The 17,306-nt window shown below is 28.8% G+C and overlaps 4 protein-coding genes across 8 annotated transcripts; 1 reads left to right on the forward strand and 3 right to left on the reverse strand.

Moving 5' to 3' along the window:
* Positions 1-379: 379 nt before the first annotated feature.
* On the reverse strand, positions 380-7,446 carry LOC132918532 (ankyrin repeat domain-containing protein 13D). Of its 3 annotated transcripts, none has more exons than XM_060979801.1 (13): positions 6,506-7,445; positions 3,572-3,707; positions 3,328-3,498; positions 3,119-3,262; positions 3,003-3,053; positions 2,274-2,457; positions 2,009-2,207; positions 1,829-1,945; positions 1,626-1,776; positions 1,406-1,567; positions 1,236-1,336; positions 1,077-1,162; positions 380-825 (listed from the first exon to the last, which is right to left on the reverse strand). In XM_060979801.1, the coding sequence occupies exons 1-13, from the start codon at positions 6,662-6,664 to the stop codon at positions 606-608; spliced, it is 1,881 nt and encodes a 626-aa protein (XP_060835784.1). In that variant the 5' UTR covers positions 6,665-7,445; the 3' UTR covers positions 380-605. The 3 variants fall into 3 exon arrangements, with proteins under 3 accessions (XP_060835784.1, XP_060835789.1, XP_060835795.1); XM_060979812.1 differs by lacking the exon at positions 380-825 and adding an exon at positions 861-1,016 and having other exon boundaries at positions 6,506-7,446; XM_060979806.1 differs by lacking the exon at positions 3,003-3,053 and having other exon boundaries at positions 6,506-7,443.
* Positions 7,447-8,399: 953 nt separating this feature from the next.
* LOC132918561 (sulfiredoxin-1) lies at positions 8,400-9,748 on the forward strand. The gene is made up of 3 exons (XM_060979846.1): positions 8,400-8,639; positions 9,046-9,182; positions 9,403-9,748. Exons 1-3 carry the CDS (start codon positions 8,597-8,599, stop codon positions 9,610-9,612), a joined length of 390 nt encoding a protein of 129 aa, XP_060835829.1. The 5' UTR covers positions 8,400-8,596; the 3' UTR covers positions 9,613-9,748.
* Positions 8,685-12,562, reverse strand: LOC132918551 (eukaryotic translation initiation factor 3 subunit E-like). 3 transcript variants are annotated; one of them, XM_060979833.1, is made up of 10 exons: positions 12,305-12,562; positions 12,016-12,132; positions 11,780-11,941; positions 10,994-11,116; positions 10,692-10,924; positions 10,505-10,622; positions 10,205-10,416; positions 9,898-10,132; positions 9,792-9,834; positions 8,685-8,928 (listed from the first exon to the last, which is right to left on the reverse strand). In XM_060979833.1, the coding sequence occupies exons 1-9, from the start codon at positions 12,392-12,394 to the stop codon at positions 9,808-9,810; spliced, it is 1,317 nt and encodes a 438-aa protein (XP_060835816.1). In that variant the 5' UTR covers positions 12,395-12,562; the 3' UTR covers positions 8,685-8,928; positions 9,792-9,807. The 3 variants fall into 3 exon arrangements, with proteins under 3 accessions (XP_060835816.1, XP_060835809.1, XP_060835802.1); XM_060979826.1 differs by lacking the exon at positions 8,685-8,928 and adding an exon at positions 8,938-9,180; XM_060979819.1 differs by lacking the exon at positions 8,685-8,928 and having other exon boundaries at positions 9,687-9,834.
* A 2,171-nt stretch (positions 12,563-14,733) lies between these two features.
* LOC132925197 (uncharacterized) lies at positions 14,734-16,869 on the reverse strand. Its single transcript, XM_060989614.1, has 2 exons — positions 16,083-16,869; positions 14,734-15,483 (listed from the first exon to the last, which is right to left on the reverse strand). The coding sequence occupies exons 1-2, from the start codon at positions 16,392-16,394 to the stop codon at positions 14,734-14,736; spliced, it is 1,062 nt and encodes a 353-aa protein (XP_060845597.1). The 5' UTR covers positions 16,395-16,869.
* Between the last annotated feature and the right edge of the window lie 437 nt (positions 16,870-17,306).

A 17,306-nucleotide genomic window follows, 5' to 3' on the forward strand; every position in this document is an offset into this window, starting at 1 on the left:
CTCCACATACAGCAACAGCAATGGGTAATACCCATTGGGTATAGCCCATTGGGTATAGCTAACGTGGGTCGAATGTTGCGTTCTCGGGTGAGTCACTTTATTATTCCAATAACCGCCTTTTTTGCATTTTGCTAAGATTAATACAGTAACGCTGATTGTTAGAAACAAAAGATAACAATGAAACTCAAAAATACCGATTTAATAAAAGAGTCTGAATAGACTAAACTCAACAATAATTGATTGTCGTCTGAGGTTACTCTCATATGGGAAGTATACTCTACATGTAAACGCATTTCTCATAAAGAAGATATAAATAATAAACTATAATAAAATAAAATTAGCTGACAATTGGCGAGGTGAATGTAAAACGCTATAGGAAATTCACTACACACAATTACCCATTTTAGGCAAATTATATTGCACATACTCGTATTTAAATCAAAAATATTTCGGTAATATAAAAATATATCTAAATTTAAACTCTTTATAATTGTTAATTTACTATCTTACAATTGTCATTCAATTTGTAATTATTTTGTACATTTTAAATGGTACACAGAAAGTAAAACAGTATTATAACAAGTTATAATAAATAAAAATACACATTATTTTTCGGTCAGAGATAGTTGTAAAATTTTTTCTAACATTTCTTCTTCCATTTGTACCTGTAGTTCAGCCTGTCTTTTTTCTTCAATTGATAACCTCAACACTGCTTTAAGATCAGCATCAGCATCATCAGCCGTTGCATTGTCAACTAAATCTGGAGCATCTGATTGTGAAACCGCAGGCACAAATGTACACTCGGTCAAACTTGCATGGATTGCTCTACAAGGAAATTAACTAAATATACATACAAGCCAAGCAAAGGTATCATTTTACACTAAATATATTAGTTGGATAATAAGTTAATAATCAATTTTTTTAAATATTAAATAACTTGGTCCAAGGACGGTTTATTTTTAGGTTCAAATTAGAGGAATTAAGCATTTTATTGTCCTCTCTTTTTAAATGGTAACCTGTTTAAATATACTTTTATTGATAAATATGTATGATAAAGTGTGTATATATATTTGTACCTTTGTAATTCTTCATCAGCTGGATCAATATAGAGGTCATTGGGAGTATTTGGTCGTTGAACTTGTAAAGCTTCCCAAATATCAACCTTTTTAAAAAAAAAAATATTAATATTATAACATTTTTGTAAACATAAAAAAAAAAATATTATAACAACTTACTTGATCTTCTTCGGCTCCAGTTTCTAAAAGACTCTGTCGAACAGCAAATTGAAGTAGTTCTTCATCATTGTCCATACCAATTTGACGTCTTTGTTCAGCACCTTAAACAAATAACAATTTAATTAATACAAATATACATCATTTGATTTGTATAAAAAATTATATTTTACCAAGAACTACATAACTTCTGGGTGGAAAAAATACAGAATCTTCAACTACGCAGAACATTTTTCCATTAGAATCTAATGTTTGAACACCTTCTATAGCTTTATCTGTCCCAAATAAATTACCAAATGTAATTTGGGCATTAGAAATATGGTACAATGGTATTTCTACAAAATAATAATCATTTAAGTATTCATTATTTAACTTATTTGACAAATTTAATACCAATTTTAACAGGAAATCCTGATGGGAGCTGCATTTCAATAAAATCCTTTAGTTTGGCAAAATGAGAACTCGTAATTGCCATTAAATCAACGATTGGCATGATCTGTTCTTTCAGACTAAGTGGGTAATCTTCACTAAGCCATAAATTAGCCTGAAAATTTTTTAATTTATGATTTTATACTAAATATAATGTATAAACTTACCTTGATTTTTGTAACTTTAGTAGTTTGCTCTATTGGCTTCCGTATATATTTGCCTTTAATATCGACCAATTCATCAAAATATTCAGCCATAGTAACTTCAAGTTCTGATTTAACTGGCTAAGAGGTAGAGTTTTCAAAATAAAATATGTAATTAAAAACTTAAAACTATTATTAACTTACACATGTTTCTTCACTTGAGCCTAAAATTGATTGGATAGGATTTTTTGTATTATTTAATTTTGCTTTTTCAGTTTCATTCATATGTTCTGTTCTTGACTTGGTAACAAATTCCACATTACTAGCATTAAATACTTTACAATTATAATCACTAATTATTTCTGATTTATCTTGCCGCCATCCCCAAATACCACTTTTATTTCTAAAATACAAATAAAAGATTATAACAATATTTTTTTAAATTTCTCATAAAATATTCATAGAATACCTTTCAAAACTAATTTTTTTAGTATCTATATCAAAACTAACAATAGGAGCAGACAATCTGCTGGCTATTGTATCATCTGATGGACGCATAACTTCAATACCCTGATCCAAAGGTATCATTTGTATTTCTTCTACGTATACCCTGTGTGCTTCATGATCTACTTCTAAAAATGTAGCTGATTTACCTAATAAAACAAAAAAAAATATTTATTAATTTATAAAAATCTGTTTTATAGAATACAAGGTGAATTTCCAATAATACAACTATAATATTATAATAGTATACATAATTTAATAAGTATATAGTTTTTTTAGTATAATATAATTTTACCAGAAGAATTGTGCTTTATATAGTTCAAATTTAAGTAATACATGTGTATATATGTCTACTAAGTAATGGTTAACACCAAAATATAATCAACAAAAAATCATTAAAATTAGAACAACATTTGTAATGCTACATTTTAATTTATGACTAATTTCCAAATAATTAAATTTCACAACATAAAAATATTAAAAAATTTTACATGTTAAAAATAATTTCAAGCCAGTGTATAAAATTAAATGTGTAATAAAAATTGTTTAGAAAGCTTAAGATGCAATAAAATTGCCTAAAAACATAAACGTTAACAAATATTAAAAATTGATATAATTGTAGCTTGGAAAACTATAGTAAGCAATGCAAATTAATTCTAGATAAGTTATATTTTGTTGTCATGAAAAATTTAACCTTTTTTAAGTTGAAATATGAATGTTCGTTCTGATTTGAAAAGCGTTGCAGCTGTAATATCATATCATAATAGACATAAGCCATGCACATAAATAAAAATAACCAATTTCACTTACTTTGACCCAAAAATATGTAACTCAAATTTCCACGTTCCCAATTACCCTGGTCAAAACCCAATAATGTGGTATCAATTCGCACATTAGATCCCTGTTTAAATATTTTATAGGTATCACTTGGACACATTCTTGAAACTAGTGGAACTAAAAATAAAATAATGCTATACATTTTATTCAAAATAATAAATGAATCGAATCAAGAATCTAACCCCAACTAATAAATTCCCATTTCATTTCTACATAGAAATCAGGTGATTCTTCGAGTAGCTTTAACAGTTTTGAAACATCAGTAGCTCGATCTGAATGACGTTGATAATCTCTGTGTTCCATTACAAGCTTGACCATTTCTGGGTCACCTGTAGCAATTGCTTCTTGCAATGCTATAAAAATTATATAAACAAATTAAAATGTTATCAAACAGAAATTGACATACTAAATATATATTTATTTTACCAGTCCATCCTTCATCGTTCTTTACATTGACGTTAGCTCCTCTGTTAATTAATAATTTAGTTGATTCCATGTCACCTAATGTTATGGCTAACATCAATGGAGTACGACCTCTGGGATCTAGTTTTTCTAGTTCATTCTGAAAAAATAATAAATAAACAATATATTAACATGTTCAACTTTTTTAGTTATATCAAACACATATCTATTGTAAATGAAATACATTTACATATACATTAAATTTAAAGCAATACTGACTTATATGTTTTAAGTAAGATGGTACATAATAAATTGATGGATGTCAATAAAAACAACTTTTTAATGCATAATATAATGATTGTCACTATAGGCTTGATATAATAAATATAGGTATGGTCAGTGCCGCAACTACACCAATTTGGGCATGTGTGTAAATACAATTAATAGCCCCTCCCCCATTAGGTTGGGGCTCTGAGCCTATGTGTTTGACACATGCAACACACCCAGTTATTGTGGCACTGGGTATAGTACATAAATTGACTGTACTTCAAAATATCATGTACCATCGACCAATGTACTGTTACAAGTAAATAATATTATATAGTATACGACAGCTTGTGCTACCACTAATGTAAAATATCAAATATTTTACCTTGCATTTTATTAATATGGTAAATCTAAAATCAGCATTTATTGTAAAAAAATCTAACAACATTTTAAATATTTTTTGTTAAAAATGTCATAGTTATTATATTTTTTATATTTTTATGGTCTGTGAATAATCAATATTTAAAATATAACGTTAAACTCAGTGGCGTTTCCAGAGGGGGGGACGATCGCCCCCTCCCACCATTCTCTCAAAAAAAATAGTTTGAAGTCCCTGATTTTAGTTTTTGACGTAATTATACTTCAAGGGTAACAAAATTATATAGTGATATATTTTTTATTACTATTACTATAAAAAATATTTTTTTTTGTTCTGTACTAGACTGTGGAAAGTAACATATGTATGTACCTAAATAAATACTTTATCAAAATTAATGTGTGCCCTTTAAAAACTTCCCCCCTCCCTGTTATCTTGGTCTGGATCCGCCCCTGGTTAGACTTAATTATTTTACATTTTAGATAATTTTCTACTTCTCTAATAACACTAATAATATAGTTGTGATTTATGGAAAAGAGTTCTATTAGAGGTCAATAAGCTCCATACAGTAATGTATCTAAAACATAATTATTATTCTGAAATTACTGAATTAACTAGTCATAAAGTATCAGTTCAAACTGAGGTGTAAATTTGGATGCATGTTTTTTTAATAGTTTTGTTGATTTTTTAAAAATGTGTGTGTTCAAATAATACTCCTCTGTATTAGAGTGTATAAATTGAAATAAAAATATGTTAAAACTATTTATAAGAAATATTTTTTTAATATTTATCAAATATTTTAATTCTAGTATTGGAAATTACCATTTATTTTTCTAAATTTGTGGTACAATAAAAAAAATGCACAAAATAAATGTTTTAAAATAGCTTAAAAATTGTATAAACTTAAGCCATATGACGGTATGTAAGTGTGAAAGACAAACATAATAAACTTAACGACAAATATTCTCAAAAGTTAAGAAGATTATTTGTAAAATGTATTGTATCTTTTTTTTTAAACAACATACAAGTACCTATATTGATTTAAACTTTTAAGAAGCCATTTATATGTGATAATTTAATTAATTTAATTGTATTAGATATTGTTCACTTGTATGTATACATAAATATTATCTTACCAACATTTTGTAAACATTTTTAAAATAATATATTTATATTTTGTAATAAAATATAGTTAAATAAACACAGGCGCGGATCTATAAATTAAATAAGGGAGGAGGGGCTAAATAAAAAAATTAACTGCAAGCAAATAAAAGCATAGGCATTAAGTTTAAGTTTTGAAATATTTAAAGTAGGTACCTTAGGTCTAAGGGGGGGGGGCTTCAGCCCCCATAGTCCCCCCGCCTAGTATTCGCGCTAGAATAAACACATAAATAGGTATTTCTGTAAATGTAAATTTATTTATTTTATAAATTATGTCTAAAGGTTTTTATAATTAAATAGCACAATATGATATAATATGATATTCTCTTGTAGGTATTTTGTTAATTTTAAAAGTAAAATGTAAAATAATAAATTGTTGGTTGCTTTAAAATTAATGTTTCAGAAACAAAAATAATACACTTAAATTTATAATGGCACAATTTTAATGCCTAAAGTACTTTAGTTATATAAGTAAATGGTTAAGAAATTAAAATTATTGGTTGTACAATGTTTACAAAGTATAGTTACACCAAATAATCTTATTTTTTAAAACATATGTTACAAAAAAAAGGTGTATTTAACTAAGCAAATTTAAAATTAAATTTTTTAGTAGGTACCACAGCTAATAGTTAGACTTAGATAGTTATAACTTATAATTTTTGTTTTAATGACATTTTATTTAAAACATAAAACACTTAGATAAGCAATCACAATTTATAATTATAATTTATAACTTAGTAATAGATTAATAAGCAATTTTTACCAAGTATCAAAAAAACGCAAGAACTTATTGAAAAAAAAAAAAAATTAATTAGTTAATTAAAAATAATGATATTAAACATGTATTCTTCCAATTTAGTTATTAAAAAAACCTTTTAATGAACAAATATATTTGTAAAAACAGACGGAGGGGAAAAACTCACTGAGAAATATGGTTGAGCCTAATCAATAATCATTGCCTATTCACATGATTGTTCATATGAGGTTTGTTCCCAACCAACTATCATTGAAATAATAAATATAATTTACTGTGATTTGTAAGGTAATGTGGTATACAAATATAAAAATAAAATTTATACTATTTAGACAAATTTAATGACCTTTTTTTAGGAGTTATGCGAAATCAGTATTTTAGCAATGTTGACACAACTTACCTGACTGGTGGGGAGTTGATTGGAACTGACCACGTCCAGCTTCTCCTCTAGTAGTTTATGTTCACGCAACCATATCAAATAATGCAATGGGAAATCGACCCTGGCGCGTGCCTCCCATCGTTGGCTGGTCCCCAGCTCTGGTTGTCTGTCGGAAGACATATCCGCAAAAGCCCGGCACACAGGCAATCGCACAGTAGTAACTTAATATTATACTCCCCAGACACAATGTTGGAAGTAATTAAAGATTAAAACGACGTGTGCATCGAGATGGCGACGGTGTGATGGTGACCACTGACCAACCACCGCACATAGACTATATTAGACATTTAGACTATAGACAAATATAACGTACGCACACTCATACAAGGACATAAACCGAAATCAGGTGCGCGCGCGCATACACGGAGAGTTTAATAGTTAATAAAATATAATATTATCGTCGTCGTCTAATTAAATATTGGAATAATAATAATAAGTTGGCTAAAAAATAAACTTTTGCGGGAACGAATTGATGGACTGCGGCTACCTATAACTGACTAGGTACTACAATATGGGGTAGTACCTACGGTAAAAAGTTCGGTGTTCTTACTGTTCAAAGCTGATAAAAGTAGCCTGAACGATGAGCTTAACTGTTGAGTCGCCGAGTAGGGTTTCGAGTGTTTCGACCCCACGGGTAATCAAGAAATTTAAGGTGCAATTATTGTTCTCGACAAATATTATTTACTACACATTATTAACATATGTATTATTATTATTTAGTCATTCGTGCAGCGCCGCGCCACCGCAGTACTTCAGCGGTATGTACAAACCGTCAAACTAAATTATTATAAGTACGCAAGCAACGAGCATACATAATTAACGTCATAAACACAATTATACAAAAAAGTATGTACAATGACTACTACTGTATGTACTATGTATTATACTATTATTATTTATTAATATTTATTATCATATATTCGCGGGTGTGTCGGTTATCAGTTATCTCAGTCCAAGACACAGCAGCAGATAGCGATTGAGGTACTTTTCCGAAAGTACCTGGAAGAAAAATAATAGAGAAACTAACTTTCTAGTTTCTACTTTTCTAGCCATTCTCAAATCAGTTTAAACTTGAAATTATTCAATTTTTCAAGTATTTAGTATGCTTAAGACAGTTAAAACACTGAAAACCAGAATGTCCTACCGACCACTATCAAATTCAATATCATATATAATATAAATTATTAAATAATATATTTAACGATCCCAGCGATTTCTCTGTCTTCCAATTTTATGGTTTCAAGCATGATTAAAGATATCTTTAATCGTGGTTTCAAGCGATTCCCACTTATCGAGCTCTCGTGCCGCCACTAAGGCACTTACAGTGAACGGCTCAGCACTACCACAAAATAAATTAAATAAATTGCATTACAGCAATCATCTATATCACTCGATTAGTTATCGATTTCGACAATACTATCGTAGTCTCGTCCTTTTTTATTGCATTTTTAAACTCCAATCACACTATCAAATATTTTAGGGTAATATATTCCAAAATATTTGGAATAATAAAAGTATTTGATAATGAATAATGAATTTAAAAATGTTTTACCGTGTAAGCAAGACCGTATACATTAAACGCGCTATTTTTATTAGACAACTATTTTGTTCGTTTGTTTTAAACTTGCATCTTTAATAATTCTACACTATCGCACGTGGCACAACGCTCATATTATTTGTATTGTGTTTAGGAATCTATTGGTACAACTGCCAGAATCTCTACAACTTTACTGCAGCTGTGGTAAAAGTGTGATAAAAAAAATATAATTATAATATAGGTACTCGAAGATAGATTTTTTAAAGTTGGTATATTCTGTACTGAAGCCTTGAACTAGAAATATATAAAATCAAACTGAAAGAAGGGGGAATTATTGTTCGATAAATTACCCAATGGAATATGGATATTAGTAACTTGGAAGTGATAATAAATTGACATGATTCATGCAAACTGAATGTGGGGTAAATTAGTTACATAATAACAATGGCACTAATACTATTTTTTATTTTTATTATAATGTAGTATCTTAGTTTGTAACTCAAAACCCCCATGTTATGAATCAGTTCAAAAGATTTGTAGTATCCGGATCAAATTTAGGTAAGAAAAGTTAGATACTATGTACAATTATAAACAAGGAATATGTAAAAGGTTGCATAAATTTAATTGTCAGTTAACAATGTGTGCCATAAAAGATTAAGTAATTTCACAGCTTTTGAGATCCATATATAAGCAATCACAAAAAGTTTAAAAACTTATAAAGAAATAACTTTTTCACATTAATAGTTAATACTGACATAAAATGAAAAGAAGAGTCGTTTAACTTTTATACAATTAAATATTTTCACAATTAATCTAGCATGGATTGAAAAACTTAATAATCTTGCAACTGTAAAAATAATTTTTAACAAATTAAATTTAACAAGTTATGAAAATAAGTTTAAAAAATTAGGTTAATTACATTTTTTGTTAAAACAGATACTTGCAAATAATAAAATTGTTTTAGCTATGAACAAAAGGTGTACAAGTGTACATTCGGCTGGTATTGAACAAATACATGAAATGCCTCTTAATGAAATCATACGACCAATTCCACCACAAGTGGATGAAGGAAAAGTTAAAAGTTTAATGGATACTTTATCTGTAAGTGTATTACAATATTTAATGATGATTAAATACAAAATAATAAAAAAAAAAATTATACACCAAAAAAATAGTAATAATTTAAACAATTAAAAGTTACAATATATACATTTTATTGAATAAAATATAGTTGTTTATTTGCATAAATAAAATAGGCTTTTTCTTAAATTTAAATCTACTAATTTATTTTACAAATGTAATAAAAAAAATTTGAATTTAGGATCCAGATCGGACAGATTCAGTTCCACCAATAGACGTATTAAGGATCGTAGGAAGAGAAGGTGGGAATTACTTTTATTCATTTGGTGGATGTCATAGGTATGCAGCTCACAAACGTTTAAAAAGGGATACAGTAAAAGTGAAATTGGTATCTTCAACTATTCAAGATTTACACAACTATTTAGGAGCATCTACACCAGATCTTAAATGAAATATTATTTCATTCATATTAATTTATTTGAAATGGATTTTATGGGTTTCGGGATTTCAAAAAACTTCAGCAAATGAATTGAATGTTATTTTAATTATTGAAGATAAATAAATAAAATAACATTTCATGAATAATATTATTCTTGTTTTATTGAAAAAAACCACTTGTTTAGAACTTACCATTGATAACACTTGTTCATGGATTATACCAAAGTGGATCTTGCTGAAAATATATAAACATTTATGAAAAACCAATACAAAGAAAAATTAAAAACATTTAACTTACTTCTTGAGTTTTAGCTTTGACTTTTCTTTCAATGAGTTGTTGTAATGCTTCTGATCGCACTGATAGTGTATCTATTTTCTCTAAAAGCTGTTGGTAGGGTGATAAAGGTTGTGTTCCCATAACAACATGTCCAAGTTTTGAGTCTATCTTTGCATCTAACCTGGCATTCCTGATAAGGTTCACAATCCAGCATTCAGCCTCTTCTGGGTTCATATTAAGCTTTTCAGCTAACATACTAAACAATAAAGAAATTATTTAAATGTTATGAAATCAGAAATTATAATTATAGTATATACAATACACATACCCAATACTAATACACTGATGAATACGGCAAAAAGTTTCAAAAATCATCAAACGAGCATTTTCTACAAAATCATCAAGGCATGCAGTCAAGAAGAAGTCATTAAAAAGAACAATTTGACATTCATGTAATTTGTCTCTAGCTCCTTCAAAATCAAAGTTAACGTAGAGATTTTCTAGAAGTTCAGTTATAGGGTCACGGTAGGTATATGATTCCTGAACACAGTATTAGTATTAATAAATATTTAAATTTTATAATAATTAACAATTAATTTAAATGTTATGAAATGTTTTTAAAACTCACTTGTTGAATAACCTTGACAAGATCCTTCATAGCTGCTCTTCTTGAACGGTTGATGATTACTGCAGTAGCCAAGTATCGAAGAATGTGTGGGCACATGGTTTGAATGGCGTTTAAATAGCTGATAACAAACTAATTTGTAAATATATAATATAATATAGTATTTTTACTAGTAATCACAATATATTACTTTGGCCTATACAGGAACATATCAATAATAAGGTCACGTCCCTTAACATGATTGAAAAACACAAATAAACTCCAGTGAATTAACCATGTCCGTTGTTGTAGCAAATGCAATGGAGAACTATTTGTATTGGAATCAATATATTCTCGTAGTTTATTTAAATCTTCCAGAGCAGTTTCCCAGTTTTGAATAAGAATTTCAGAAGCTAATTTTCCCCAAAGTACATTCAAATAGTTCTAAAGAGTAATTCAAATAAATTTTAATACAAGAAACTCAATAAAAATGTTACTTATCAATAAATTTACCTTGTCAGAAGGCGACATAACTAATAAATAAAAGTACAAGTGACTTGTTGTACCAGCATAATTACCACAATCATAATGGTACTTGGCAAATTTGTACATACTTTCCATCATTTCTACTTTAAACTAAATAAACATAAAAAATTATAGTTTATAGTTATTGTTTATTACAGACTAAGTGACATCTATATTTCTATACACAACTTTATTTAATAAATTATGATAGTATTTAGTTCTATATCATGATTATCATAAAAAGGATTCCATAATGATAATGTTCTTATAAAATATAAACTAAAAATGTTTCTAAAAACGTTAAGATTAACACTATAATTTTTTGATTCAATTGTTAATGAAAAACCCTAAGGAGGTGTAAGATACCCTTCATCTCCACTTTCTGACATAAAAAATTGTGTGCATTGGTAAACATAATAACCCTTATGACACATATAACATGAAATAAAAAGATCTTGTCTTGATACTAAAATTCCAATTTTGAGATAGCCATGATAACTAGGAAGTTATATTTATATTAAATATATAAACATATCATTAAACAATTTATTTTTATTTATTAGTTCTTTAAAATCATATATTATAATATATAGTATTATTTTTAGAAATACATTTACCAACTTATATCCCTGTTAGTAAATAATTAATACTTAACTCCTTAAAAAAAAAAAATCAGTTTAAATAAAATCTAAAACCACAACCAATAAGTTTCCAAGAATTGGAATTGAAAAAAAAGATCAACAATAATCTATATGGAATAAGAATAACACTTACGTCGAATTCAGTGGTCAAATATGATGACAATGTTTTAGGATCTCTCATAGTTTCCATATTTTTCATTACTTTATCATCTTTAAGGAAATTCATTACAACATCAACTTCACTTTGAAATTGATTAAGCTGTGATACAATTTGATCTCTTCTTGTTTTCATTTCCTAAAATCATGTTTCAATAAAATAAAAAAAAATCTTTTGTTGTTAGTTCTAGAGTGATAAACATAAGTACATACCTCAGGTACTTCTTTTTCAGGATTTAACTGTTTGTAAATCTCAATAACATAATCCATCATATTAGTCTTATTAAGAATGTCTAATTTGGCTTGCAAAATTTCATTCTCATTGTAAATCTAAACAAATAGTTTGAGGTCGGTTAAAAAATGTATAGCAAATACTGTTAGCTTATACACACACTAAACAATTCGATTAAAATTCAAAAAAACTCAAGCCTACTGAGAACCGTATTTGAACAATTTACATTTAGGTGGAAATATTATTAAGTCAATTCAAGAAAACACTTACCTTTTTTGCCCACAAGAATTCCAACAGTGGAGCGACCAAATGCCGGTCCAGGTATTTCGTCATCTTGCTCGTCAAATCGAACTTGGCCATGTTAGTAGCAATTATGTATTTCCTACTGTAATGAATATAAAAACTAACACAGTATTTCAAAAATCAGCGTACGCTGCACAGAAGAAAGAAGTAAATAGTATATATTAAGCATTAAAGCTGAAACTCGAAAGCTCCAAAACGTCAGAGTGGCGTTACATTTGATTTTTTGAGGTTAGATTACTCTGTTATTATAGGATCGCGCGTTTCCAAAGACACTATACGCATGTGGCAACTGATTTTCATAGTAACCATAGGTATGATAATATAAATTCGGTGTAGTTGGTCGTCGTAACTTTCAATGTTCGAGGTAAACGCTGCAACCCATTTTAATCCGTGGTTATCACTTGGACTATGATAATAATTCTATTTGTATCACGATTAAAGATATATCGTCTATTCTATACTTAGATCATATACTAGTATATGATCTAAGATTCTATAGAACCCACAGATAGTAAATTATTTAAGACTACAAAATTTTTATTTTTGTCTGGTCCACAAACTGTTTTTAATTTGTGAATATGGCATGAGAGTTCTAAAAGGTTAAAGTTAAAAAATAGCCAAGAATAAAATAAATTCGTCAATTATACCTTGGATTCTGGACGTAGCAATGAATCTATATTGATTTTAAATTTATTTAGTTTATTTTTTTATCTGTTATGAATTCTTGTAGCAAATATGATATATTTAGTACTTTGGGTGGTTAATAGTAAAATAACATAAACAATTTTAGATCTTGTCATAATATCGGAAAAACTGGAATCATTGCGCTATATATAGGTACTTGTATAATTTCGACAAAATTAATTAATTTAATAAGTTTTAGTTCAAAAATTCTAATCAAACTGTATACATTATGATTTCCTATACATTGTATAATTATAAAAACATTTAAACAATTTTAAATAATTAAATTTTTTTTTTTTAAGCCGACATAAATTATTGATAGCAAATATGATTTAAAATTTAATACAATGTTCCTCATCAGTCACTAAATTACTGCAATAAAAAATGTATAGTCACGATAATATATTTATACGTTTAAAATCAAAATTTTGTCTAAATCTATACAATTTTCAAATTATTTTTTCATCAGATATTTATATAATATTGTCTTTTTATATACAAATTTAATATACTAATTCTCACTAGTTTTTTTTAACCTAAAACAAAAATAATATGTTTACTGGAAAGTCACATTATTTTTTATGACTATTTGAAGTTCAGTATTATACCTATAACTTATTAAATGTTTATTATACACCCACCCTAAAAATAAATATTTTTTCTCAAATAATTTTTATATTTTGTTATAGTTCAAAAACGAATAATCTTAGATACTTAAAACTTTAATTAAATTCTTATGAGAGTATTTCTTACAAATAGTATTTTTTCAAAATATTTTGAAATTATGTATATTTACGATATTTTGTTATTATTTAAAACATTATTTGTAGGGACTAGGGACATAAAAGTTTTTTGTTCATGTTATACTATACGTACACAATGACATTTTTGACATACGTAGATTAATCTTAAGATATTATTTATTCAAATTATTTTACGAAAGGGTACCTATTAACTCAAAAGTATATAACAAGAATATAATACGGTATAAATTCTATTTATTATTTATACAATATTATAATAATAATTATGATAAATGCAATGTTTTCGGAAAAAATGTAGCTTGTCAAACTTTACACAAAAAAAAAAAAGAAATACTTAGCAATATCAATCAGCATATAATATTATAAGTCATAATACATCAAAATTATACTTATTAATGAAGGTTGACTGACTGTCTCTTTCAAATTCAAATTTCACACACTAATTACAGTAATAAACTTAATCACTAATGTATAAAGCAACACTGTAATAATTACTTCTTTATCTTTAATGTAATGTAATTTTTGATTATTTTGTAAAATGGTACTGAAAATTGAATTCCTCAAAGCATTGACTAGGTACTATTTGTTACATGAAACCATAATAAAGGAAATGTATGAATTTGTTTTTATTATGAAAGGTGTCTTCAGATATATACATATACTCGATAAAAATGTCCCAATATTACCCGGGTTCGTGGCCCAGATAAGCGGTGAACGTTCACCCTACAAGACGTATACTTTGTTTTCGTAATTGAAGAATTGTCCCTATTAAGCGGTTGTCCTTATTAACCGGTGTAGTCTCTATTAAGCGGAATCGACTGTATTATAAATAAGATAAATATTTTGAAAATTTCAATATGTATAATAAATGAAAAAGAAATAATATAATGTAAATATGTTAATAAATATATGTTTAATATATTTTCTATAATTAATAATTATTTTCTTTCAATCGTCCGTCGGTCTTTCCTCCTGTAAAAAGTGCACCGCCGCGGTCGGCGAACAGGTGGTCCCTTCAAGTTCATAGTATTGGCGACTACTCGGATTTCCGTATTTTTTCATTATTTTTATTAAATGCGGCGGCAGTGGTAACGTTTCGTAGTAGTCTGGTTCGGAGACCGGCAAGGTGACCGTCTTGTTATCGTTGTCCCGAGGCTGCGGGCGTCGCTGTGACAGGGACGTGGTGGGTCGGTCCCGCAACACTCCACCGCCGGCGCACTGCCTGTCCCGGGACTTCGCGTCCACACGCAAGTGACATTGCCGCAGCGCCGTCTCCAGCTTGGCGACCCTGGCGTGCAGCGCGGCCTCTTCCGCCAAGTTGGCTTCCAGTTCGGCTTGCAACCGGTATTTTTCCTCGCGCAGCCCTTCGCCACTGCACGTGATCGGCGCCGGCTTGTTTCCCGTTACCACGTCCGACATATCTTCCACGACCGTCCGCATTCGACCCAAGTCGCACTGCGCGTCACCCAGCTCGGCCGACAGCCGTTTGGCCATCGTCCGCAACTCCATTTCCTCGCGGTCCCGCTTCGTCTGGTCCGCTTCGGCGAGCACCGTCAAGCTGGCCGCGCACCGCTTCAGATGTTCTTCCATCTCCGACGCTTTGGTCAGCTGGTCTTTGGCACCCACCAAGTCTCTGGACGCCACCTCGGCCTGGTCCCTGTACCTCTTCAATTCTGCCAGCAGTTTGTTACTACACACCTGTAGACGCAGGACATGGACCAACAGAGATTTATATAGTGTCGTAAATGTATTTAACCTGCAGACTACGTGTGAGCATAGGAGGGCATAACTTTTTCAAAGTAAATTATTTTTTGTCTTGAATAATAATATATGATTCGGTGTACCTAAGTACCTTATAGGTAGGTAGTCCTCAATAGTTCGGCGAAAAAAAAAACATTCGTTGTGTCATTTTTGTTCGAATAAATTTGTTTTTTTCTTTTCTTTCGACTATCGAGGTATATAATTTGTAGTCATGATAGGGTCTTTAAAAACAAATTAAAAACCAGAAAAGCAGTTTTTGGTTCCTAACGAAAACTATTAAAAATGTATATAGCTGATAAAAGGCCAAAAAAAAAAAAACAAATGTATAATACATATGTACCATTATGGCATTATGTATCCAATATACCTTATGTAGGTACCTAGATTATTATACCAATGTCGGATGTACTAATCCGACTAATCGCATATTGATTCTTTGATTGTAAGCTGTTGTTCGATATATAATAATGACTACCACAGTACCACTAGGTATATACATATGAAATATAACACAAACACAACTTAATACGACTCACTTCCAATTGTAAAGATGTTTCAGCATCGTCTTTGTCGGAGCCGGTTGAACTTTTTGCGAACTCGCAACCGGTTAATTCTATAACTTTATTTTTCAAACATTGTTCTGCGAACTTGTAACGTGTATTTTCCGAGCGAATCTTTTCTAATTCCTTCTCATACACATCACATTTTTCCGTCATTCGATGGTAATTTACTTCCATAATGTCGCGCAAGAACAATTGTTGAGTCATTTTCAAATTAACATTCTCCTGGAGCTCTAACAGTTCAATTTTCAATTTATCGGTTTTACTTTCCTCATCAACAATACTCATTTTTTATGTTTTATAACTTTTATAATATAATTACGGAAATTTAAATATATAAGCTATAATTGCTTAGTATATTATTTATGAGGTATATATTTCTATGTAGATAGGTTTACTATAATAGACTAATGAAAATTATAGAGTACAGTATTACCTAAATTTATTTTATTAGATAAAATTTATTATAAGAAATACACTTTCACATGACAACAAGATTCCACGGAAACAAAATAAATTTAATTCGATGCTCTGTATTTTAACAATCTTCAAGGAATTTAAGCATTATTGTTGATATTTGTTTTTTCTCTTAACTCATTAATAGGTATAAATTGTAACTACTTAGTATCTACTTGGAAATGTTATCATAACTTGTATATTATTTATAGATTCTGAGCGGAGCGATGAATAATATAATGCTCTACGAACTACGTATAGTTAATAAAATGATTTGGTTCACAGCTTAGAGTGAATATAAATTTGAATGAAAATAGTATAATAGGTATTCAATATATATTACGTATATCGTACAAAAACTTTTTAAATTTTTTATACAAATTTCACACTTTGAATGTTTTATTATGCGTCTCGCTATATACCTATTAAAAAAAATATATATTTAAAATTAAATAAAGGAAATATTAATCAAACAGAAAATATAATACCCTGCTAAATAATACACAATACATTCAAATGAGGTTGATTCAGTGTAATCGTGGTCAAGAAAAATATCATCACAATCATAGTGACCCTCTTCTATAATTGTGTCAATTTTCTTTTTCAGAGACTCTATTTTTTTAACTCTGCCTGGAGTATTTTCTGGATCTAGAATTATGTCCTTTAAATCTGAGACCGTAATAACTGGAATATTTTCTAAGAAAAATGTTAAGTAAATATTAAGTTATTTATTATATTTTTTTA

The sequence above is a fragment of the Rhopalosiphum padi genome, chromosome 1 (assembly GCF_020882245.1).
Source record: "Rhopalosiphum padi isolate XX-2018 chromosome 1, ASM2088224v1, whole genome shotgun sequence".
NCBI classification, from domain to species: domain Eukaryota; kingdom Metazoa; phylum Arthropoda; class Insecta; order Hemiptera; family Aphididae; genus Rhopalosiphum; species Rhopalosiphum padi.

Excerpts from the sequence above, each read along its gene's own strand:
- LOC132918532 (XM_060979801.1), bottom strand. The coding sequence starts at position 6,664 with ATGTCTTCCGACAGACAACCAGAGCTGGGGACCAGCCAACGATGGGAG. Across the intron at positions 3,054-3,118 it reads TTACATATTTTTGGGTCAAA|CTGCAACGCTTTTCAAATCA; the intron begins GTAAGTGAAATT and ends ATGATATTACAG. Across the intron at positions 1,337-1,405 it reads CAGAAGTTATGTAGTTCTTG|GTGCTGAACAAAGACGTCAA; the intron begins GTAAAATATAAT and ends TATTTGTTTAAG.
- LOC132918561 (XM_060979846.1), top strand. The coding sequence starts at position 8,597 with ATGAATCAGTTCAAAAGATTTGTAGTATCCGGATCAAATTTAG. Across the intron at positions 8,640-9,045 it reads AGTATCCGGATCAAATTTAG|CTATGAACAAAAGGTGTACA; the intron begins GTAAGAAAAGTT and ends AAATTGTTTTAG. Across the intron at positions 9,183-9,402 it reads GTTTAATGGATACTTTATCT|GATCCAGATCGGACAGATTC; the intron begins GTAAGTGTATTA and ends ATTTGAATTTAG.
- LOC132918551 (XM_060979833.1), bottom strand. The coding sequence starts at position 12,394 with ATGGCCAAGTTCGATTTGACGAGCAAGATGACGAAATACCTGGACCGG. Across the intron at positions 11,117-11,779 it reads ATTTGACCACTGAATTCGAC|TTTAAAGTAGAAATGATGGA; the intron begins GTAAGTGTTATT and ends ATGTTTATTTAG. Across the intron at positions 9,835-9,897 it reads TCAAAGCTAAAACTCAAGAA|CAAGATCCACTTTGGTATAA; the intron begins GTAAGTTAAATG and ends ATATATTTTCAG.
- LOC132925197 (XM_060989614.1), bottom strand. The coding sequence starts at position 16,394 with ATGAGTATTGTTGATGAGGAAAGTAAAACCGATAAATTGAAAATTGAA. Across the intron at positions 15,484-16,082 it reads AAACATCTTTACAATTGGAA|GTGTGTAGTAACAAACTGCT; the intron begins GTGAGTCGTATT and ends CTGCGTCTACAG.